Here is a 25,293-nt window from a genome sequence, read left to right on the forward strand (position 1 = left end):
CCTAACTCACATTTCCTTTGAGTCTGACAATATATGTGACAAGCTGAAGAATGTTGGGAATTTGAATAGGTAAATATGAATACACTTAGGGACTAAGCCTGGGAAAGCTGTGTTTGTGGGCAGCACAGGATATGCAAAATTGGCTCTGCTGCTCTACAATCTTTGGGAGGCTTCTGAGTTTCGGATTCCCAGCAGACATTGGCAGCTGCCAGGCCTTATGGGTGTGTCGATCTAATCCCTTCAGAGAAGATTCCACCCAGCAAAGTCCCTAAGGCCTGATTACACCTAAACCCTAAGCCCTAGCCCCAGGAACTCCCCTTATAGAACTCTGCAGCAACTCCACCCTGGAAGTGCACCAATCTGGTCTGTGGAGACAAGGCTCCAAATGACAGCACTTCCCACTCCATCGTACCTTATACTGGGGAGAAGGGAAGCTGATTTTCAGGCAGCCTCAGTCTTAGGCCACTCCAGCACCTTCCTATCACATTTTCTTTTTTCTTAATGAACTGTATTGTTACCATCTTTCAGAACTAATTGTTTTTTTTGTAACTCCTACCCTCACCAGTTTGTTGCAGTTATTAGTGCTGTGGATGAAATAGTTGACACCTGCTATTTGCTTTAATGCCAGATCTAGTTCATGGTTATTTGTTGTTTTTGCTGGTAGCAATTGTTAACCCTACCATTCCTGTTTTCATGGTAATTAGTATTGTATACGTTACAGTAGGTACCTAGTACTTATTTTAATGCTGTATATTGTTTGCATTGAGTGTTGCTATTATTTGTTTCCACCTTTTCTGTGAGGTGCTAGTAAATGACAGGGGCACTACAAGTTCACAAGGTAGAGACTTACCTACTGAACTAAACTCATCCAAAAGACTGTGCACCTTGGTCCATATGAAAATTAATGACATTCATAGTTCAGCTATATTTTAATACAAAGAAGAGACAAAAGCCCAAACTCCTGACTAGGCTCCAAGTAGGAATGGCTAGGGATGGGTGGTCAGGTTCTACTTGTGTATGTGTATTACTACAGAAAAAAACAGAATTAATACTGACTGAGGATACCACACCTACGGGGGGGGGGGGGAGGTCTCAATCTATATCACTCTAGGACACATTGGCAAGAGAAAGCTGTGCCCTAAAAAGGCCTATATGTAAAATTGGAAGAGAAATCTTTCCAACTGATGCATAAACCCAACACAGAAATACAAAAAGTTTGGAAAAAACAGGGTAATCTGATACCTCCTAAAGTTCATCATTCATCAGCAACTGACCCCAAAGATATTGAAGTGAATGAATTATCAGATGAAGAATTCAAAATAATGATTATAAAAATGATCAGTGAATTCCAAGAGAACACAGAAAAACCCAACTGAATGAATTAAGGAAGTCAGTACAGGATATCAGTGAAAAATTCAATAAGGAGATAAACACATTGAAAAACAACCAAACAAAAATCATGGAAATGAAGACACAATAAATAAAATAAAATGTTCTGTTTAAAGTCTCTTTTATAGAGAAGGCATTGCTGAAGACAAAATGTCAGAGCTAAAAGAAAAAGTGGCCAACCGTGAACATTCAGACAGTATTAAAGAAAAATTTTCTAATAGTATATTGAATAATTTCTCTGTGTTTTCATCAAGCTCATTGAGTTCCCTTAAAACAGCTGTTTTCAATTCTCTGAGAGTTCTTTCATAGTGGTTACTAGTCAGTTGACTCCATTGTTCTGGGCCTAAGGTAAGGCAGAACATCATGGCAGAAGGACATGGCAGAGGAGTGCTACTCTGCTCATGTTGACCAGGGAGCAGAGAGAGAAAGGGTATATTCTAGGGAATGTCCCCAGTGACTTACCTTCTCCAACTGTGCCCTGTCTGCCTATAGTTACCACCCAGTTAGTCCATTCAAACTAGGGTGGACTAATTAGAGTATAGCTTTCATAATCCAGTCATTTCACCTGTGAATATCCTCGTATCAACAGAGGAGCTTTTGGGAGATATCTCATATCCAAAACATAAAAGAAGGCATTAATAGCACAGTGGATCAGACAAAAGAGATATTAGTAAGCTCCAAAACAGACTATTTGAAAATATAGAGTTGGGGGAGAAAAAAAGAATGAAGGGAATTGAAGAAAGATTACAGAAACTTTGGGAAAGTCTTAAAAGAGCAATACTCAGGTTATTGAAGTTCAAGAGGGGCCTGAGAACATTAAAGGGGTAGAAAACATATGCAAAGAAATAATAACATAGCAGACCAACGATACAGAATAAAGACATGGAGACAAACCTACATAAATACAGTTATCTCACACTAGACAAAGGCACCATAAATATATATTGGAGGAAGGTAGCCTCTTCAACAAATGGCACTGGAAAATTAAAAATCCATATGTAGAAAAATGAAATTAGACCCCTATCTCTCACCCTGTGCAAAACTCAACTCAAAGTGGATCAGAGACTTAAGCACTAGAACAGAGACCCTGTGCGTAAATAGAAGAAAAAGTAGGCTCCAATCTTCATCATGTCAAATTAGGACATGACTTCCTTAACAAGATTCCTAAAGTGCAAGAAGTAAAATCAAGAATCAATAAATGGGATGGAAAGGACTTAAAAACAGCATATTACAGGACACAGCTACATCAGTGTTTTTAGTAGCTCAATGCACAATAGCTAAACTGTGGAACCAACCTAGAAAGAAACTGTGGTATATATACACAATGGAATATTACTCAGCATTAAAGAGAGTAAAATCATGGCATTTTCAGGTAAATGGATGGAGTTGGATAAGATAATGCTAAGTGAAGTTAGCCAATCCCAAAAAAACAAATGCTGAATGTTTTCTCTAATATGAGGAGGCTGACTCATAATGGGGTTGGGGGGGTAGTATGGGAGGATTAGACGAACTCTAGATAGGGCATAGGGGAGGGAGGGGAAGGGAGATGACATGGGAGTAGAAAAGACGGTAGAATAAGATGGACATCATTACTCTAAGTTACATGTATGAAGACACGAATGGTATGAATATACTTTGGGTACAACCAGAGACATGAAAAATTGTGCTCTATATGTGTAATATGAACTATAATGTATTCCGCTGTCGTATATAACCAGTTAGAATAAAAATCCATAAATAAATGGGATGGATTCAAACTAAAAAGATTCTCAGCAAAGAAAACAGTAAAATGAAGAGACCCTACAGAATGGGAGAAAATCTTTACCACACACACCTCAGGTAGAGCACTAATTTCCAGGATATATAAAGAACTCAAAAACTTAACACCAAAAAAATAAATAACCCAATCAATAAATGTCCCAAGGAACTGAACAGACACTTCTCAGAAGAAATACAATCGATCAACAAACATATGAAAAAATGTTCATCATCTCTAGCAATTAGACAAACGCAAATCAAAACTACTCTATGATTCCATCTCACTCCAGTCAGAATGGTAGTTATCAAGAATACAAGCAATAATAAGTGTTGGCGAGGATGTGGGGAGAAAGGCACACTCATACATTGCTGTTGAGACTGCAAATTGGTGCAACCACTATGGAAAGCAGTATAAAGATTCATCAGAAAACTTGGAATGGAACCACCATTTGACCCAGCTATCCCATTCCTTGGTCTATACCCAAAGGACTTAAAATCAGGATAATACAGTGACACAACCACATTAATTTTTATAGCAATTCACAAGAGCTTAACTATGGAACCAACCTAGATGTTCTTCAACAATGAATTGATAAAGAAAATGTGGTACATATACACAATGAAATATTACTCAGCCTTAAAGAAGAATAAAATTATGGCATTTGCAGAACTAGAGAATATCATGCTAAGTGAAATAAGACAATGAAATAAAACAGCTAAATGTTTTCTCTGATAACTGGATGCTGATCCATAGTAGGGCAGGGGTGTGTGGAATAATGAAGAAACTTTGGTTTGTTTAAAGAGGAGTCAGGGGAGGGGTGGGATTATGGGGATGACAAGGATGGTAGAAAGAGACAGACATTATCACCCTATATACATGTATGATCACACTACTGGAGTGACTCTGCCCCCCGTACATCCAGAGGAAGGAGAAGTTGTGCTCCATTTGTGTACAGTGTGTCAAGATACATTATACTGTCATGTATAACTAATTAGAGCAAATTTAAAAAGTTTATAAAAGAGAGAAAGAAAAGGAAATAATAACATAAAACTTCCCAAACCTAGAGAAGAATACAAATATACAAGTACAAGAAGGTCAACAGTGATGAGTCAGATTTAACTCACCAAATCCATCCCAAGAAATAATCAAGCTCTTAAAGGTGAAATATAAAGAGAAGATTCTCAAGGTTTCAAGAGAAAAAAAACAAATAATATACAAGGTTTTACCAATTTGCCTGATAATAAACTTCTCAGTACACATATATTGGAAAAGAAGAAAGGCTGGAAAACAATGAGCTAAGGTATATTTCAAGAAACTGGGACAATAGCAAAGGAAAGAATAATCAAGGAAATAGCCAAGATTTAAAGTTAATAAAGTAAATATATATATATATATATATATATATATATATATATATATATATATACACACACACACACACACACACACAATAAAGAAAATCAACAAAACCAAAGGTTGGTTCCTTGAAAATTGACAAACATCTGAGAACACTGATCAAGATTAAATAGTACAAATAGTCAATATCAGAAATAAAAGAGGAGACATCAATAAAGATCCTGAAGTAATAAATTGGTATTTATTAATCTTATAATGGTAAACTTGAAAATTTATAAAATTGATCATAGTAATTATAACTTTCTGAAGAATGAATAGAAAACCTTGAAACACCTATTACATTTGATGATTTCGATTGGTATTCAAATATCTTCCCACAAAGAAAACTCCAGATACAAATGGTATTCAAAATGTTCTACCAAAAATTCAAGAGAGAAATCATGTGAATTTCACAAAGATTCTTCCAAAAGATGGAAAAATATGAGACATTATTCAACTCTCTTATGATTTTAGCATAACCTTGACAACAAAATCCAGTGAGGACAATATTAGAAAGGAACACAGTTGGCCTATATTATTCATGAACATTGTTAGTCAGCTTTTCACCTGAATTAAAGAACTTATAGGAAGGAAAAGGCTGGAGTGCTAATTTGGATCTGGAATGTCTTCCAAAGGCCCATGGGGAAAAGCCTTGGTCCACAGCTTGGTGTTACTAGAAAGTGGTGGAAACTTTAAGAGGTGGGGCCCCGTAGGAGGTATTTATATCACTGGGGGCATTGGGAACTTGCAAAGAGCTTCTCCCATTCCATAGGCTGTCTCTCCATGCTCTTGTTTCCTTTGCTGTGCAAAAGCTTTTCTGTTGATGCCATCCTGTTTATTAATTCTTAGTTTCATCTCCTGAGCTTTAGGCATCTTACTGAAGAAATTGATACCTGTGTGTTGGAGTGTTCATGCTGTGTTTTTGTCTACCAGGTGCATAGTTTCTGATCTAATTCCTAGGCCTTTGATACACTGTCAGTTGACTTTTATATATGGTGAGAAAAAGAGATCTAGTTTCATTCTTCTATATATGAATATCTGGTTTTCCCAACACCATTTGTTAAAAAGATTTTCTTGTCTAGTGAGTATTTTTGGTACCTTTGGCATCAATCAGATGACTGTAAGGATGTGGGTTTGTCTCTTGTCTTGTATTTCATCCCATTGGTCTTCATGTCTGTTATTGTGATAACACAGTGCCGTTTTTGTTACTATAGCTCTGCAGTATAATTTGAGACCACATATTGGGACTCTTCCAGCACCATTCTTCTTGCTCAGAATTGTTTTGGATATTCTGGGTCTCTAGTTCTTCTGAATGAATTTTAGGACAGTTTTTTTTTTCTATTCTGTAAAGAATATAGATGGAGGTCACACTGGATCTATATATTACTTTTGGTAGTATGGTCATTTGGACAATATTAATTCTGCCTATGTAAGAACATAGGAGATATTTCTATTTTCTAGTGTCTTCTTTAATTCCTTTTTTCAGTGTTCTATAATTTTCATTGTAGAGATCTTTCACCTCCTTGGTTGGACTCATTTGTAGGTATTTTTGAGGCTATTGTGAATGGAATTTTTTTCCTGATCTCTTTCAGCAAATTCATTATTGGTGAATTGAAAACCTATTGTTTTTTATATGTTGCTTTGTACTATCCTGCTACTCTGATGAATTTATTAGCTGTAGCAGTCTTCTGGTGGAGTTTTTGGCTCTTTTAACTATAGGATCATACCCTCTGCAAGTAGTGATAATTGGACATCTCCCTTTCCTGTTTATATCCCTTTTATTTCATTCTGATGGCTGTGGCTAAAATTTCAAGTTCTATAATCAATAGGAATGATGAGAGTGGACATCCTTGTCTTGCTCCTGATTTTAGAGGAAATGCTTTCAGTTTTTCCCCATTCACTATGATGTTAGCTTTGGGTTAGTCATATATAGCCTTTATGATGTTGAGGTAAGTTCGTTTCAAGTTCATATACCTTGTCTTCAGTGCCTAAAATCCTGTTTTCTATGTGAACTAATGTATTGATGAGACTTTCAATTGAATTTTTATTTGATTCATTCTGTCTTTCATTTCCAGAATTTCAGTTTGGTTCTTTTTTTTTAGAATCTTTATCTCTTTATTAAAATGCTCTCACTTCCTGTATTTTCTCCCTCAGTTCATTCCTTTTTTCCCCCCAGTTCATTGATCACTTTAACCATTAGCTTTTTTAATTCTTTGGAATTTGTTGAGGGGTTATAGGCTTCAATTAATACTAAGTCTCAGGCTAGGAATATATCTTTGCTTTCATATATCTAATCTGCATCACCAAAGTGTTAATTCCAACTACTAGTAATTCATTGAAAGGAGACATTAACTGCTAGTAACCATGGTTATTTATGATCAAACCAGATATCAACATATACTATACAAGTTATTGTTACTGATGTCAACAACTCTGTTGAGAGGAACATCAGTGAGAGTTCATTTAGAACCAGATGAGGTTAAGAATTAATGAAAGTATACTAAATTGCAATGGAAGAAGGGATACAAATAGAAAAACTAAAACATAAAGAAAATGGAATGAAAAGGTAGAGGAGAGAAGGGAGAAAGAAGTTAAAATGTGGTGAGTATAAACGATGAAGGAGAGGGTAAGGGAATGGAGATGGAAGAGAATAGAGGTATTGAGAGAATATTCAATTAATTGACAAAATACATAAAATTAAGTATAGTTTTTAAAATCATGAATTGTGGGGGGACACTAGGAATTGGTTAATATGCAGTTGATGCAATATCTGTCCTATACAAATGTGGTTTTTTGTTTTGTTTTCTTGCTGAGGTTTTTGAAATAGAATTTAATTTTAGAATCTACTAGGAGGAAACTTTTATATTGCAGTGTTCCTGGTACTTATTTGTCCTCAACTCTGACCCAAACTAGTTGAATTTGTTAGGATAGTCTGTACCTTGAGCTTCATGCTCTCCTTGCCTTACAGACTCTATGGTACCTCTCCTTCTGAGACCCTCAGTCCCTCAACTGGGTGTGCTGGGGGAAGGTATGTAGGATTCTAAGCTGATACTCCAGCCCCTTCTGGGATTGGATAAAGTGGATTGAGAGACCTTATTTTCCATCTGACCCTGATCATCCCAGTCTGTCCACCCCATGAGTCACAGTACTTATGCCAGACTTCAGACCTTCAGATGCTAATGAATGTGTCCTTTGCTCTTCTCTGCTCTGGAGGCTGAAATGAATCTGGTGCTATGGCTACCCTGACTACCTCCCCAGTCTCTGTTACAGTCTCTTGTTATAGATCCACATCAACTCAAGGCATTAGCCCTTACAAACCCAGGGAATATTAGAGCCTCAGTGGCTGATTGGGTATTCAAAACACAAGTGTACCAAAAAACATTAAAAAAATTTAAAAAAGAAAGTGATAAAAAAATAAAGAGTACAATATGAAAAACAAAGGTAACCTGAAGCAACTTTTAGTCTGCTACTTAGAAACTCCAAACAAAGGGTCTTTTTAAGTATCTTTATCCATGTATGTTGGGTGCCAGCTGGGCTTTCTCCAGCTGGTTCAGCCTGCTATTTCTGAGTTTGTTTACTCTCTGATTGCAACTGTGCCGGAGAGTGGCATCTGCCTATCTTAATAGAAAAATTCTTTTGTCTTATTGGAGGGGTGTTTCCCCTCCCCCACCTAGCCACTGCTTACCAGATGCTGCCACCTTCTGTTGCTTTTATGAATTATACTTCTATTCTAGAAAAAAACATCTTTGGTTTTCACCTGATTGCTAGTTCTCTGGGTTGCCTACTGGTGTTTTCCTACAGTCTTCATACCTCAGTTTGCTGCTGCAGAATTACTGTTTCAATTCACTGTTGGAGGCCTGTTACAATACTATGGATTTCTCTGATCTGCCATCTTTGATCCTCTCAACATCTGTTCTTATTTTTAAAAATTAATAAACTAAAATAAAGAAAAATTAGAAGAATTAACAGAAGAAAAATTATTTGATCAGATAAAACAATATTGTATTTTATGGTGAAACACAGAAAGATTTGTCTTGGAGACTGAGACTAAGACCAGGATGCCCACAGTACCAGTTATCTGTTTTATTTCTGAATAACAAACTACCCCAAAAATGCTTATAATTTTGTGGATCAGGAGATTGTGAAGGATTTGGCTGGCTCTTCCTATAACTTTTATTTCTTTTTCTTACTGCACTGCTTAGACCATCCAATATAGTTTTTTACAAAACTGTATATAACAGATTAAAGATGACTATGAATTATTGTACACTGTCTTGGTTTGTCTCTGATCCATGTAGTATCAGTGGGGATGGATGGATGGATCCACTTCTTTACTCATATGTCTAGTGCCTTGGTTTTCCTTGACCTTTCTAACCACATGGTATCTTATCCTTTTGACCCTTAGCCACATGTCTTTATTCTCTTACAACATCTTAGAATTGTCTGTCTTCTTACATAAGAACTAGATTCCAAGACATCAGCATGGAAGCTTCCAGTGCATTTTAAAGATCAGGCCCAGAACTAATCTAGTATCACTTCTGTCATACTCCAATGATTCAGAGAGCCAATGGCCAGCCCAAATTTAGAATGAAACCAAATAGACACACTTTTCCACAAGAGGAGTATAAAAGAATTCATACTAGTCCTTAATCTGCCATATCCACTTTTGTTAAAAATATGTATTGGATTCCCTAAGCAGTACAGTGAGGTAGGTAAAAGAAACAAAATGTGTAGAAAAGATAAAACAAATGTATTATATGTAGAAGATATGGTGGCATTCAGAGAAAATCCCAAAGAATCTATATATAAATCATTAGAATCAAAGGAATTTTCCAAGCTCATTGAAAACAAAATAAATACAAAAAATAATTGTATTTATATATGCCAGAACCAAATAGTTGGGAAAAATAGTTTAAAATAGCATATAAAAATTGCAAGTACTGAATTGTCCATTCCTGTCAGATGCTGACAGCTACCTAAATATTTCACGTCTTCAAAAACCACACACACACACACACACACTTTAAAATTTGGAATAAACTCACCCATAACTCACCTACAGAATAAGAAGAAGCCAAAGAATACTGTGAGTGTCCATTTATAAGTAGGAAATAAATTTTCTAAAGGTAACAGACCTGGCTTCAGAGTTTGCTCTTGAGAGAGCCTAGCAGAGACTGCAAAAAAGAGGAGAGGTCATTATGGGGCCTAGTAATGGTAGGACAAGATAAAATCACTTCTAAAAAGAAAAATTCCTCATCTGAGTGATTAAATACTCTGAGACCTGCATTGGTTTCTGGAGAACTATAAGGAAAGGGAGTGAAAATATATGGGACTAGAGATGCTGAATGAAAGAAATGGTGGACATTAAGTCTCCTATAAAACAGAAATGGATTACTAAATCACATGACACACAAACCTCTTCCACTCCCATTTATTAAATAAATTGTAGCAGTCAGTAGAGAGTACTTCTGGATTAAGAAACCTAGTAAGCTTCCCAAACCTCTTACCTTTGCCTACATAAAATCACCTTTTATTGTTGAAACAAGAAAACAGAAGGGATTTGTAAATGAACAGAAAAGTGTATATGAGATAGCTTGTATTACTGTATTGCTCTTGACTTTTTACTTCCTCTTTTCTTACAAAAACCTCACTGGCTTTGGGCAGAGCCATATGACTCAACTTGACCAGTAAGTAGCATGTGAGTGGACATGACAAATGCTTTAAATGTGATGGTATGTTTCACTCAGTCCCTCATGCCAAACTTTGGGTCTCTAGACCTATGAGAGAATAAACTTGTTTTTCAGCCACAAAGTTTGTGATACTTTGTTATAACTGCCTTAGAAAATTAATGCAAGTATATAGGAAATATTAGAGTTGAATTAAAAGTGTCAATAAGAGTTGTAGAATTTATAAAAAGTTGTTCTAGCACTGTCTCCTGAAAGAACCTAGCAAAAATAACACCACAGTAGCAATGAACATGCTATGCTCAGATCTTGGTCTCTATCATTTCCCAGTAAAAAGGAATCTGGGCTTCCTTGAGAAGTGACTGATTCCAAGGCTAGAGCAAAGAAACTGCCATGTGATCTTGGAAAATCTTGATGTACCAGAATGCAAAGTAGCACTCAAAGACAAATGGGGCCCATGTGAAAAGAACACAGCAGCTGACTTGAAGGGCTTCTTATTGGTCAAATTTGAAGCAATTTGAGCATCAAAAAGAATAATGGTTGTAACAGACTACAGCAGTCATAGTAAAGAAAGAATCCAAGACTCCATAATTATGTTAAAAATAATAAAGGAGGCCAGGTATGGGAATACACTTGTAGTCCCAGTGACTTGGAAGGCTTGAAGCAGGAGGATTTCAAGTTCAAGACCAGCCTCAGCAACTTAGTGAGATCCTGTCTCAAAATAAAAAATAAAAGGGGCTAGAGTTGTAACTTAGTATTAGAGCACTTGCTTAGCATGAGTAAAGGCATGAGTTTGACCCCCAGTACCACATACACAAAACTAAATAAATAAAGGAGGAGAGGGAACATTTCTTCAGAAAATGATTTCAACTAATAAATGTAGGACAAATGACAAAATTAGAAGTGGAATTTGCAACTATTGATATGCTTGTAAGGAAATTTATTGGATGGTAAAACTATTGGATGAAAGCTTGTTGGGGAACAGAACATTCACACAGTTTCAAAGTTTACCCCACAGAATGTTTCTGAGGAAAGGGAAATTGTTACCTAAATTTATAATAGAGAGATTGGGTGGATACCATTTTAACCAAGACAGAGAAAATAATCAATAGGTCTCTAATATGTAAATTCCACAGAGGAAACAAATATGATTTTGAGATTTAGAATAAGCAGGAATCTTATTTTGATGAGAAAGAGCTCTCTCAAGGTGTGTCATTTAAACAGAAACACAAAGGATAAAAAATAATGGATAAAGGAAGGAGAAACAGAGGTATATAACCTTTCCCAACAGAGAGAATCATATATACAAAAGCTCTCATGTTAAAAAAGGAGCTGGCATGGTCCAGGAGATCAGTGATGCAGTGAAATGGGGAATCCGATTGTTAATGAGATAAGAGACTGGGCAGGGGCCCTATTGTGCGGGACTTGGAGACCACAATTAAGAAGTTTGGTTATTTTTTTAAGTGATATGGAAGGATTTAATCAGGAATATGGCATTTCCAGAATCATATTGAGAAGATTCTTCTGGCTGCCACCTAAGGGGGCTAGGTTGAGTAGACCAAATAATTCAGCATCTCTAGGAAAGGAGCTTTCCAGTAAGCATCTAGGGTTGGGAACATAGAGGAAAATGTAGCTAAAGTAAAGTAGAGGGCCTCGATGTCCTTTGTTTTGATAACTAACCTCTTCATAGGATCAGTATTATTTCATGCCCCATTTACTACAAAACAGTCCACAAGTAGAGCAGCTGCTAGCCAAGTGAAAGCACTCCATTGCTAAGAGTGGTGTAGCAGGTTTCTGTGTCCTTCCAGCAATGCCCTGCCTGCCTGCATGATGTGAGCAGTGACTGCATGAGGCTGTGACTTGCTCTCTCCCTCTCTCTCCCCCTCTCTCTCCCTCTCTCTCCCCCTCTCTCTCCCCCTCTCTCTCCCCCTCTCTCTCCCCCTCTCTCCCTCTCTCTCTCCCCCCTCTCCCCCTCTCTCTCCCCCCTCTCCCTCTCTCCCTACCTCTCTCCCCCTCCCTCTCGCCCTCTCCCTCTCCCCCTCTCTCTCCCCCTCTCTCTCCCCCTCTCTCCCCCTCTCTCTCCCCCCTCTCTCTCCCCTCTCTCTCCCTCTCTCTCCCCCTCTCTCCCCCCCTCTCTCTCCCCCCCTCTCTCCCCTCTCTCCCCCTCTCTCTCCCCCTCTCTCTCCCCCTCTCTCCCCCCCTCTCTCTCCCCCTCTCTCTCCCCCTCTCTCTCCCCCTCTCTCTCCCCCTCTCTCTCCCCCTCTCTCCCCCCCTCTCTCCCCCTCTCTCTCCCCCCTCTCTCTCCCCTCTCTCCCCCTCTCTCTCCCCCTCTCTCTCCCCCTCTCTCTCCCCCCTCTCTCTCCCCTCTCTCCCCCTCTCTCTCCCCCTCTCTCTCCCCCTCTCTCTCCCCCTCTCTCCCCCCCTCTCTCCCCCCCTCTCTCCCCCTCTCTCTCCCCCTCTCTCTCCCCCCTCTCTCTCCCCCCTCTCCCCCTCTCTCTCCCCCTCTCTGACTTTAGTGCCCCAGGTCTACCCTCACGTTGTACTTTTTTCCTACCATTTTGTTCTGATTTCCTCTGTGGGATTAGTGTTTTTATCTGTACTGCAGGACACTGAGAAAAACATTTTAAACCACATTTGCCAGGAAAAGTCCCTTCCTGCTTGGAATGTGAAGTGAAACACAACACAGTTTGCAGAGATAGAGCAGGCAGGATGATTACAGAGAAATGTCCTTCTAGCAGCCCCAGGGAGCTGGAGCCCTTTGGTTGCTATTTCACCACTTCTTTCCCCTTACCTTGGCCCACAAAGTCCCTTGTTTGCACAGAGACTATCTCTGCAGATCTTCTGGATAACATCTAATCTGGTTGTCCTCACAAGAGCACGTACTGGGATGAGAAGTCACCTGTTTATACGGGGTTCTTGTTTTCCAAGACTCTTGCTTATTCTCTGCATTTGCCTGGGGTCTCTACCCTAAGATTACTATGGAACCCCCACACACCAAAACCACCCCACAGCATTTCAGAGTTGCTATGAATTATACTTTTCAATATTCACACTTTCATTTTCCCAAACATCTGCTGGCTCATAGGTGGGCTTACCTCCAAAGTCCCAGTGTGGCAAGGTGTCTTGAGTCTGGACTCACTTCCCTCTTCTTCTCCCTTCTGTATCCCTCCCTCTGGCCATCAAATTGTTTGCCTTGCTATGCTGCTTTTTCTATCATTCTAAAGTTGCTACCAACACATGTGAAAACAGCTTATCTGAGAAATAACACTAGCTACCATTTATTGAGTGCTTACTGCATACTCCTTTTGCAGTGGCAAATGCACTAAGAAGTCAGCTGGCTGAGGCCTGCCTCCAGTCTTCTGATGGCTTGATCATACATGCTGTGTATGACCCTCAGCAAAGCATTAAATTTCACTGAGATTTGGGAGATTGAGAACATTTCAAATATAAGGCATAACTAGAGCAAAAGCCCTCACAGCAGACAATCAGGATGCTCTTTTTTTAAAAAAAAATTTAGTTGTAAATGGACACAATACCTTTATTTTATTTATTAATGTGGTGCTAGGGATTAAACCCAGTGCCCCACACATGAGAGGCAAGCGCTCTACCACCAAGCCACAACCCCAGCCCCAATCAGGATGCTCTTACTTGTGCACATCACATACTTTCCCTGGCCCACATTCATGCAACAGAGTCATCTAGTCACTTCCCAGGGTTCAACTGGAAGTGACAATAATTCCTGTGCTTTGTGGTAGGCATTATTGTGGATGCCAAGAAGGATAAGGGCCATGTTGGAAAAGGAAATATGGGTGAGAGACTGAGTAGGAGGCTAATGGCCTTGAGGAGGAGTGGTATAAACATTGTAATTGTTTTCTTGTCACACAACTAATAAATGCTGTCTTTCCTCTTTCAGATTTTTCAGGGAAATCAAGACTCCTTCACACCTGTGGTGAACTCTCTAGACCCACCATTACTGACTCGCTACCTTAGAATTCACCCCCAGAGTTGGACACACCAGATTGCCCTGAGGTTGGAGGTTCTGGGATGTGAGGCCCAGCAGGTCTACTGAGGGGCTCATGACAGTCCCTGTTGGTCCCCTCTCTTCCCTTGTTAGCTCCAAGACAATTTATAACTTAAGGCCAATATCCCTCTCAGGCTTCTGGGTTACATACTACCCTACACTGTCTATGGTTTCATTATTTTTCTATGAATTTAAACTATACAGTCCTACTAGATATGCCCTGAAGCCATTTGTATGAAGACATGTAAGTGGCAAATAACTCAGAAAACCCAAGAAAGCTGAATCCAAGACTAAGAAACAACTAGATTTACACTATAGAATCCTCAAAAAGGTTGTGGGGAAAGCAGTCTGTGACTTTGAGTAATTCTTGAAATCAAGGTAAATGTTAATGTTAAACCTAAAAAAAAACTATTTGAGAAACTGTCTGGATTGTTTGAGAAGTAGTTTAATCCTACTCAGCACTACCAGAAGCCTGGAGTTTGATCTTTTGGGGAAGGATCAATGAACTGGAAGATACTAGACATGACTCAGAGGTCCCAGAAGATTACAGAGCCTGCTCTCACCCCTGGAAGATCATGGCCAAGTACCAAGTTGGGACAGGTTACGAAGTCTGAATCCCTTATCTGAAGGAAGGTCAAGTCTGAGGTACAAATTATGCACCAGTGAACTCCATGAAATCAAGCTAAAGCTGCATATCATCTGAAATCAGAATTTTTTGTAGTTCTTTCCTTTGTCCTTCCTGCATTCTCTTACAGTTTTCTTCTGAGCACATGCCTTCAATAAATACATGCACTGGAATCTTCATCTCAGAATCTGCTTCTAGTCAACCCAAATTTAAAACAGTCAGTTATCCAGTTCTGAGCATTCATGTTGGTATTTTAATTGAATTCACTGATTAATATAAGGAATGTTGAAATCTTTAAAATAGAGTCATTCCCTTGAAAACTAGATTGGTAGGCAGCCTCTAAAATGGTCCCAATGATTTCTGATTTCTGGTATTCATATTGTGCTATTTCCTCCCTACTACTGTCAGCTGGACCTGGTAACTCACTTCTAACAAATAGAAAAACTGATGGAATGCTCTTTCTGAGACTAGGTTACAAAAGACTGTGACTTCCTTTTTGCTCAGCTTCTTGTAATCTCTCACATGGAGTCCTCAATCTCGGGGAAACCAGTGTCATATTGTCACCGATACTATGGAAATGCCCACATGGCAAGAAAATGATGTCTTCAGCCAAAAGCTAGTGAGGATATGAGGTCTCATTACAGACTCATGAGTGAGCTTGGAAAGATATTCCCCCAAATTGAACACTGACACAATTTGATTGCAGCCTTTTGGGATATTCCTGATCCAACTAAACTGTGAGACAGTGCTTGCTGTTTTAAGATATTAAGGTATGGGTGAATTTTTAATGTAGCAATAGGTTGATATTGGTACCTGGAAATGAGGTTCTTCCAAAAAATAACTACAAACATGAGAGTTCCTTTGAAACCTGGAAGTAGGTGGAGTACAATAATAGACTGTTATTAAAAATCTGGCTGGGTGCAGTGGCACACGCCTGTAGTCCCAGCAGTTTGGGAGGCTGAGTCAGGAGGATCTCCAGTTCAAAGCCAGCCTCAGCAATGGCAAGGTGCTAAGCAACTCAGTGACACCCTGTCTCTAAATAAAATACAAAATAGGGATGGGGATGTGGCTCAGTGGTTGAGTGCTACTGAGTTCAATCCCCAGTATCCCCCCCCCCAAAAAAATCTAGATTTTGAGGATACTACCACTGAATGTTTAGAAAGAAATATGGAGCATGTCATCAGAAACTGGATGAGAAAGAATTCTTGTGTAATTAAAGAAAGTACCTTCAATAACATGGAAAGCATAAAATGTGTATAATGAGCTGGCTGATCTAGCTAATGAGTTAACTACTCTTACATTTGCATTTTAAACTGGCATTACACAATATGAACAGTAAAATTCATGCTAATTAATTTAAATTGTTAAATTTCTTTATTACTGTTAGCTTACAGATGAGTAATGAAGGGTTAAAAGGAAAAAGAAGAACTAGTCACCTTATCTTTTTCTTTCCTTCTATGTCATCAATTTCACCAAAATAACAGGAATAAGAAAGGAAATGATAAGGGTCCTGGAATGCCATTGTCTTCTTTCTGGTTGAAATAGAAAGGGGCCTCTTGGGACTGCCACTGATGTAGCATACTTTCTTAATACTCCATTTTGAATCTCACTGAACTTCCACATTCATGGGCATTGTAACTACCATACAAGTAGAGTGGCAAAGAATGGAAGAAACCTGTATGCTACATTTATTTAGTGTGTTCATGCACATGCTTCATTGTCCTATCAAACCTCACTTAAAGATACAAGAATAAAGATAAAAATTACTAAAAATTTTCAGATAGTGATATGAGAACATTAAAGTAAGCATGAAGCCTTTCAGGGTATGGTCACCACCTCTTCAAAAGCTCTCCACCCCCATGCCAGATCCACTCAGCTAATCCACTCCAAACTTCATGAGCTACAGAAACTATAAGATAAGAATCAATTTTTATTTTCAGTTGCTAAGATTGGGGCTACCTTTTCATGCAGCAATAGATAACTTATACAGTAGCCATATTCTTTTTATACTTGAAAAGAAGCCCAAAATACCAATTTTTAGCTTGTATACATTCTCACTATCTATTGTCTTAACTTATGGGCATAAGGCAATGACCAAGTTTGCAGGTTCTCCAGCTCCTTCTGGATCCTTAAACTTTTCCAAATCCTAGGAAAGGTGTGTGTTTAGCTCTTTGATGAAATAGGTCAACTTCTCATTCATAGTACCCTAAAGCTTCCAACTTTGCAACTAATGCAGATTTTAGCCCATCTTATGGGCTCCAGCGTGTACCTACAGACTGCCAGTGTGTATTTGTTTTCTTAAACTTCACCCCATCTTCCATTCTTATCAATCGTGTGGACTTAAAGCCCTAGCACTCAGACAGAAGAGAAGGGTTAAATGTTCCCCCAAAAGGTACTTTTCTTCCATCCTAGCTGTGTTGCCGATAATTGGCCCTGCAGCCTCTCTGGATATCTCTGCCCTTTGTAGCTGCTTAGATGTCCCACTGTGTTCCATGGTTAGCCAGCAAGACACTGCACATGTGTGAGCCTACCATTCTGTCTATAGAAGCATACTTCATCTATCATTGGATCAGTCCATGTACTGATTCCTCTTATGCTGCAGCACAAGTCCTAATAAGGCTTCTTTCAGATGTTTTTATCTTGTCTATTCTTGATTTCCATCTTGAATAGAGCAGGCTAAGCTGATGGCACTAAGAGCTGGTAACAGTAAAACCTGCTGGTACTGAAACAGACCAGCACTCAGGGCAAGGAAAAGTGAGAACAGCTGACATCCAGAGAGCAGTGGGGACTGGTAGGAAGCAATGGACAACTGTGGGAGCTGCTAGCTCTGGTTGCTGGAAGAGTTCCATACAGCTGCCAATAGCTACTGATTACATTTGCTAAGAGACCAGTAGGGAGAGCTGCAAACACAAATGGAGCTACACTTTGCCTATTTGTGATTCCTGTCCTAATTGAGCAAAAGAACCCACAAATGAATGGTGACAGCATCAGACACAGAAGCAACAGCTTCCTATAGACTGTAAAAACAAATTGTACAATTCTATAAGGTCAAATTCTTATAAAGAAATCATATACACACACACACACTCACACACACACACACACAGTTGGCTCTTTTTTTCTAATAGGATCCTGATTTTTAATTTTTGCTAATTCTTCCATAGAATCTTTTTTTTTTTTTTTTGGTACCAGGGATTGAACTCAGGGGCACTCAACCACTGAGCCACATCCCCAGCCCTATTTTGTATTTTTTTTAGACACAGGATCTCACTGAGTTGCTAAGCACCTCACTGTTGCTGAGGCTGGCTTTGAACTCGCAATCCTTCTGACTCAGCCTCCCAAGCTGCCGGGATTACAGGCATGCACCACAATGCCCAGCTCTTAGGCAGAAAACTTTTTAAAAAATATTTACTTTTTAGTTGTAGTTGGTCATAATATCTTTATTTTATTTACTTATTTTTGGTGGTGCTGAGGATCGAACCCAGGGCCTTGCACGTGCTAGGTGAGCACTCTACCACTGAGCCACAACTCCAGCCCATTACATGGAAAACTTAAAAAAAAATAATTTATGGGCTGGGGTTGTGGCTCAGGGGTAGAGCATTCACCTAGCACGTGCGAGGCCCTGGGTTTAATCCTCAGCACCACATAAAAATAAATATGTGAAATACAGGTATTGTGTCCAACTACAACTAAAAAGATAAATATTAAAATAATAATTTATAAGCGTCTGTTATATATGTTGTGAAATTCAATTTATCTGTCATTAATATTTTATCTTTTTACACTGTTTTGCTGCATGAAAGGTTTACATTTTTATGTGTTAAGTTTATCTGCATATTTATTTATGGCTTTGGATTTTATCATGTGCTGTGGTATGGCTCTTTATTGTCCCCCCAAAAAAGCTCATGTTTTGAAAGCATGGTCACCAGTATATCCAAGGATTTTAAGCTATGATTAGGGCTCTGATCTTGTTAGTGGATTAATCTATATGTTGGATTAATCAGTTGATAGTTCAACCGACTACTGAAGGATGGGTCATTGTTCACTGGGGCATGCCCTGAAAGGGTTTATCTAGTCTCTTGCCTTTTCCCCTCACCCTCTCCTCTCCTTTCCCCTCCCCTCCCTTCTTCCCCCCCCTCCTATTCTTCCTCCTCTTCTCCTTCCTTCCTTCCTTCCTTCCTCTCCCCCACATTCTCCCTCTCTCTCGCTCTCTCTCTCCCTCTCTTTCCCTCTCTTCCTTTTTCCCTCCCTCCCTCTTCCTGGCTGTCATAAACTCAGCAGCTTTGTTCAACTATGCCTTTCTGCCATGATGCTCTGTCCCACCCACCTCAGGTGTAAAGCAGTGGAGTCAACTGACCATGGACTGAGACCTCTGAAACTGTGAGCACAAAATAAGCTTTTCCTACTCTAGGTTGTTCTTATCAGGTATTTTGGACAGTGATGAACAGTTATGGTTAGAATATATTTTTCTATACCAAGATTATAAAAATATCCATTCCCTATTTTATCCATGTAATCCTGACTCCATATAGAATTGTTTTGCAGCACTGGGGATCAAGCCCAGGACCTCATTCATACTTTGCAAGTACCATACACCCCCAGCCCCATATGATACAAAAGGCCATATTTATCATGTATCATGTATTAAAGTCCCACATATACACTATTTTAAGATGTAGCAAATACCATGTGGCAAACAAAATGTCTTAGAATTCTTCAAGCCTAAGAAAGTATAACTACAGTAAGAATGGTTTTCAGTATCAACCCAGATATGCAGGGATAGAAAAAAGATGTCTGGGTGCTTAGCTGTTGAATAGAGGCTGGGGGAGGGTCAAATACAGTTGATGATATAATAAAGAGTGGTAGGATTCTGTCTGGAACTCCATAGGCCTAAAGGAAAGACTCTGGCAACCTTCTTAAGACTGCTGTACTCTTGAGTGCTGAGGTCCAATTCTATGGCTTCTCTGGATACCTTGGTGTTCAGTTAACTTTCAGGTAAGTGGCTCCCCACCAGGCATGATTAAGGTATATCAGCAAGTAAATGAATGTATCACTTATGAATGTCTTTAGTAATAGAAAGCCCAAAATATAATGGATCAAATAGGGGTTTATTATTATTATAGTAAAAATGAGGGTGAGTCCAAATGATCAAGAGAAGAGACTATGAAGTCAGACAAGTAACTAGGATCATAATCTGACCTACAATTTAATGAGATCTGTTTGGCTTCTCAGATGATGGTGGGTACCAGTGGAAGTAGTGTTAAGTGGAAGGATTCTGGATATATTTTATAGATAAATCTGACAGGATTTTTTTCTGGTAAGTAAGGTGAGGAAGTGAAAGAGTCAAAGATGATGCACAAGCACTGGCTTGAACAGCTGAAAAGTTTCCCATTGATTAAGTTTTGGAAGGTTCATAGGGGAGCAGTATAGACATCTGACCTGACACAGTGTAGTAAGGTTTGTTTTGCTTTGATGTTAGAGTGGGAATACATTTTACTTTGGACTACTGAGCATGTTCAGGATTCATCCACATAAGTCAATGAATTATCTGTGTGTGAAAGGTGGGAAGCTTTTTTTCAGTAAGAACTAACCCCTCCCCCCCCCAAAAAAAAAAAGAAGAAGAAGAACTAAACCCTTGCTTTCTAACTTTTCAGACAAAGCTGCTGTGTAAAGAACTAAGGACAAAGAAATTTCCCTTTGGCAGAGTAAGAGTCCATGGAGCCCCAGAAGCTGCTGAGCATTGTATTTCTGTTGTGTTCACTGACTTGCTCCTTGTTGGTGACAGTAGCTTCCCCTCCTTCGCCATTATATGATTTTGGAATTCAAGAAAACGCAGGACTGAAACCACGCTCAAGGGGTGTGTTTGCTGTTAGGATGAATGTTCCTATCTTCATAAGACATAGGATTCATGTTGCAGGTCAGGAAAAACTGATTTCATGTGAAATAATGTTCACAAGAAAGCTAACTATACTGGTTTGGTTAAGTTTAGTTCAACAAGCATTAACTTAACTAGTTTCTACCAAGCCCTTTGTAGGGTAGACAAAACCATAGATGCTAACCTTCCATGGAATTTAACAAATGCTCCCAAAGAACATGGGGATAATCAAAGTTGTTTGGGCAGGCGAAAAATAGGGAAGATTTGAAAAGGAGGTTAAACTTGAAATAAGGAAACATGATGGTCCACTGATCTTTCTAGAGGCTCCCAAAGCCATGCTTTCAACATGCATGCTGCAGCTCCAGTTCTGGAAAGGGTTGTGGTGACTGGTGGACTTTTTCAATTAAGTGTGAAGCCACTTTTGTTTTCCCCTGCCTCTTTCCTTAGAGTCAAATCACAATATACTCACTCTTCTGTCCCCATTTTCTAAAGGAAATACCCAACATCTCAAGCTTTACTTTGATCAGCAGATACCCCCAAAGTTTCTCTTTCCAGTTGCCCTAGCCTTTTCCTCCTCTGCTCCCAGGGCTGGTGGGTTTTTCTTTTCTCTTCATGGGATATTAATTCCCCCAAGCCTCCTGAAGTACTCTAGAACTTCCAGATATACTCTAGGAAACAATGTGTTAGTGAAGATTATCATTTTCTTGTGTTCAGTTTATGCTCCTCTTTCACAAAGTACCCCATAAATTCAACCCTTCAGATATGTAGGACAGAGATTGATATCTAGAGCAGATATCTATTGGCAGAGATATCTAGGGCAGTTGATTGTTCATATTTGATCTATAAGGATGCAAACATGATATCCACCTGAGGATACCTCTTTAAAATAATGTATACTCTTTGAACATCTTAGAGGCAGCACAGCAAAATATGTAAGACATTCTGAGTAACTGTAGGAACATATCTTGGATAACTGTTTGGGCTCAAACTGAGATTCAAATCCCAACCCCATCATTTACTTGACCTTTCTGCAGTGAATGTCTATGCTCTTTCTACAGGAGACCAGAGGTCTTGGCTGAGCGACTTCTGGGATTACCTGTGGGACCTCATCATGAGCTCCATACCTCCAGCAGCCATTTTTGCTTTTCTTATCACCATATCACTAATGGGGACCCTCTGTTGCCTAACGTAAGATACTGTAGGAATGAGAAGAGGGGAAAACTTTAGGGGTGGGGTACAGAAACACTTAGGTTCCCTAAGAGTTGCACATTTGTAATTAAGGGACAGTTTTAAGGAAAAAGATTTGGGGATCAAAACTTAATTTAACTCCTAATTTTCTTTCCTTGGCTAAGGAACCATGTATAATTGTGTTCTCAGTTGCCTGAAAATTTAACAAAATATTTATGTATATAAATCATATTAAGCCAAGGAGATTCCCAAGGAAAGAGATATAGTTAAACTAAATTTGTTAAGTGAACCAGTATTTACCAAGAAATTACCACTTGTCCATTTCTGTCTGACTTGGTTGCTAGAAAGAGAAATAAGACATATAATTTCTTTGATGAAAGGAACCAAATTAACCCAACAGAAAAATATTTTAAAATTCTAAATGTTGCAGAAATAAAAGAAGACTCTCAATAATACTCCTTGATTTTTACTGTATTTCACAGTAAGGATTGCAAATATCCTCTATGCTCATCTCTACACTAGCTTATTACCTGAGGCAATCAGCATGGAAGCCTGGATAATCTCCCAGTACTGTAGAGGCAGAGGACTGACTGGCACTAAGAATACAAAAATATACATACAAGGAAATTTTAGTACTGTTTATAATATTGAAAAAAGTGGAGACAACTTAAATGTCTGTTATTCTAGGGATGGATAAAAAAACCATTGTGCATTTATACTGTGAGTACTATATAGTCATAAAATGTTGATGTAGAGAATAATTATGTGGACACATTTATGGAATGATATTGAATGGAAAACAGATTATAATAGAGGATATGCAGTTTAATCCAATTTGTAATTTAAAACTAAACGTGCAGGACTTGATCAAAATATTAGACATTTTATCTCCATGTGATAGTGAATAGATTGTTTCAATTATTGTTATTTTCATTTTTATCATTTTATCTGAACTTGCAATCTTTCTGTAACTATATTGTTTGATCAGTACATTTTTTAACTTATACTTTTAAATGAAAGAAGAAAAACTATGTGACCATACTTCTCTATCACTACGTCCAATCCCACTGTATTAGAAACACACTCTTACTGTTTTCTCAAGTCATCAAAGCACTTAATCTGTATATGAGATAATTAAAAAAAAATTTAGTCACCAGTGCACCTTTCTTTATTTATTTCTATGTGGTGCTGAGGATGGAACCCAGTGCCTCACACATGCCAGTCAAGAACTCTACTACTGAGCTATAACACCAGCCCCTGTATTAAATAATTTGATTCATATTAAAAGAAGCAACTGTCTAAAAATTCAGTCTTGGAAAAATTACATGGTAATTCCATGCAGACCAAGAGAGTGTATAGGACTGTACACTTACTTCAGCATTTACCATTTTATCTTTTGTCAGTATTCTTATAGGTGAACCAGTCCACTGAAGAACTAGAAGACTGATTAGGGCAATTGTGGTGTTTGGTTTTCCAGATTTCAAGACAATGGAAAATGTATTGTTTGCTTAAAATGATGTTAAATTATTAAATTATATTCTGTCTTAAATTGTCTTTGCCTTAATTTTTCTTTCAAAAGATGCAATACTCTTATTACTGTTTTATTATAAAAGTAGTATTTATTGCAAATTTAAACATTTTTATTTGCTCTAAGAATTCTAAGAACTTTGATAGTATAATATAAATCTCTCCAAGACAGTAAAAAGAGGCAGGATTTCCCAAACTAATTTGAATGTGGAAGTTTTTAATGTAATGAATCTAATATGTCATTTAATCATGTCCCATGTAATAATTATTTAAGAGGTTGGAGATGTGGCTTAGTGGTAGAATACTTACCTGGTATGTGTGAGGCCCTGGGTTCCATCCCTAGCACTGTCAAAAAAAAAAAAAATACAGTGTTTCTGTGTAGTCAGTCTTATAAATGTACATATTAGTTCAAAAATCATTTTGCTTTTCCCTTTTGCTGTTCTGAGTTTGAAATTATTCATTCCAGGACACTTATTAAACATCTGTTGTGAGCCAGGCCCTTGTTCTGCACAGGTTACAAAACAGGCAACAGACAATAACCTGGTATGTTTGAGTGGCATACACAAACCTTTTTTTTATGTATGTCCTGTTTGAGTGCAGGGCAGAGTAGCACCTTGTGGACTATTGGAATGATTTGGGCTTTTCAGCAGGGTGATAGGGGAGCCAAAAGGAGGTTTCGATCAGAGTAAGGATGCAATTTGTCACATGTTTTAAAAGGGGCATGTTATCTGCCATGTTAACAATATAAGGGGGCAAGGACACGGAAGATAAGGTAGGGAAAAGCAGAGTAGCACTGGGGCTGGGGATGTGGCTCAAGCAGTAGCGCGCTCGCCTGGCATGCGTGTGGCCCAGGTTCGATCCTCAGCACCACATACAAACAAAGATGTTGTGTCTGCCAATAACTAAAAAAAAAATATTAAAAATTCTCTCTCTCTTTAAAAAAAAAAAAAGCAGAGTAGCAGGACATGGTCTACTATGGCAAGACAAGGGGAAACTCGGGACTAAGCATGTTGTTCAAATTCACTGTTTTCTTACTGATTTTCTGTTTGCCCAATCTGTTCTTTTGTGAGAGTATGGTGTTGAAGTCTTTTAATATTGTATTGCTGTTTATTTGTCCTGCAATTCTAGTAATATTTGATTTATACATTTAGGTGCTCTAATATAAAATTTACAGTTATCATGTCTTCTTTATTAATTGACCCCTTTAGCATTATATAATGATATTTATTGCTTTTGCAATAGCTTTTGACTTGAAATCTATTTCATTAGATATAACTATTGCCTCACCTACTCTCTTGGTTGCCATTTGCATGGTGTATGCTGAAGGTAGATCTTTTTTTATTAAAGCAATACAGTTATACATAGCAGTTGGGTTCATCCTGTCAAACATACATGATACTCAATTTCATCTCATAATCCCCCTGTTCCTTCCCATCCTCCCTCCCGTCCCTCCATTCTCCTTCCTCTACTCTGCTAGACTTACTTTCACTCATCTATTTATTTTTGATTGGTTCTCTGTACTTACACATATAGGTCAAATTCCCTGTGGTACATTTGTGTATGCACATAACATGATTTTTTAAAAGAGAAAAGTAGCTTTTATTTTAGACCCAACAAATATCAAGCATTTTCATATCTTTATGTTCACACTATAAGATTATTTTTATAAGCCATATGTTATGAATACAAACAAGGCTCATGGTTTAAAATGGTAGTCCAAATATATTTGATAGAAACAAATAAAATTGAGATGAACACAGGTATTTGCCTCTAAGACTATATACATATCAACTATGCCATATTTAACATTCTGTTAAATAATATTAAAGT

The 25,293-nt window shown here is 38.3% G+C and overlaps 2 protein-coding genes across 3 annotated transcripts in view; both read left to right on the forward strand.

Moving 5' to 3' along the window:
* The window catches only part of F8 (coagulation factor VIII), a 98,411-nt gene extending 83,365 nt beyond the window's left edge, over positions 1–15,046 (forward strand). For both annotated transcript variants that reach the window (XM_046452400.2, XM_046452428.2), the window contains one exon: positions 14,141–15,046. In XM_046452400.2, the coding sequence (XP_046308356.1) occupies positions 14,141–14,296 (156 nt within the window). In that variant the 3' untranslated portion in view covers positions 14,297–15,046. The remainder of the gene's footprint in view (positions 1–14,140) is intronic.
* Positions 15,047–15,199: 153 nt separating this feature from the next.
* Smim9 (small integral membrane protein 9) lies at positions 15,200–23,485 on the forward strand. The gene is made up of 5 exons (XM_046452446.2): positions 15,200–15,643; positions 19,155–19,868; positions 20,528–20,730; positions 21,807–21,936; positions 23,340–23,485. Exons 3-5 carry the CDS (start codon positions 20,589–20,591, stop codon positions 23,365–23,367), a joined length of 300 nt encoding a protein of 99 aa, XP_046308402.1. The 5' UTR covers positions 15,200–15,643; positions 19,155–19,868; positions 20,528–20,588; the 3' UTR covers positions 23,368–23,485.
* The last annotated feature ends 1,808 nt before the right edge of the window (positions 23,486–25,293 follow it).

Source organism: Marmota monax, unplaced genomic scaffold (assembly GCF_021218885.2).
Source record: "Marmota monax isolate L192 unplaced genomic scaffold, Marmota_monax_Labrador192_F-V1.1 WCK01_AAM20220418_F8-fsc00142, whole genome shotgun sequence".
In the NCBI taxonomy this organism is placed as follows: Eukaryota; Metazoa; Chordata; class Mammalia; order Rodentia; family Sciuridae; genus Marmota; species Marmota monax.

What these genes read in the sequence shown, in the direction of transcription:
- Smim9 (XM_046452446.2), top strand. Translation starts at nt 20,589, where the DNA reads ATGGAGCCCCAGAAGCTGCTGAGCATTGTATTTCTGTTGTGTTCACTG. An exon ending in ACTGAAACCACGCTCAAGGG is followed by an intron (nt 20,731 to 21,806) that starts GTGTGTTTGCTG and finishes CTCTTTCTACAG; the next exon opens with GAGACCAGAGGTCTTGGCTG. An exon ending in GGGACCCTCTGTTGCCTAAC is followed by an intron (nt 21,937 to 23,339) that starts GTAAGATACTGT and finishes ATCTTTTGTCAG; the next exon opens with TATTCTTATAGGTGAACCAG.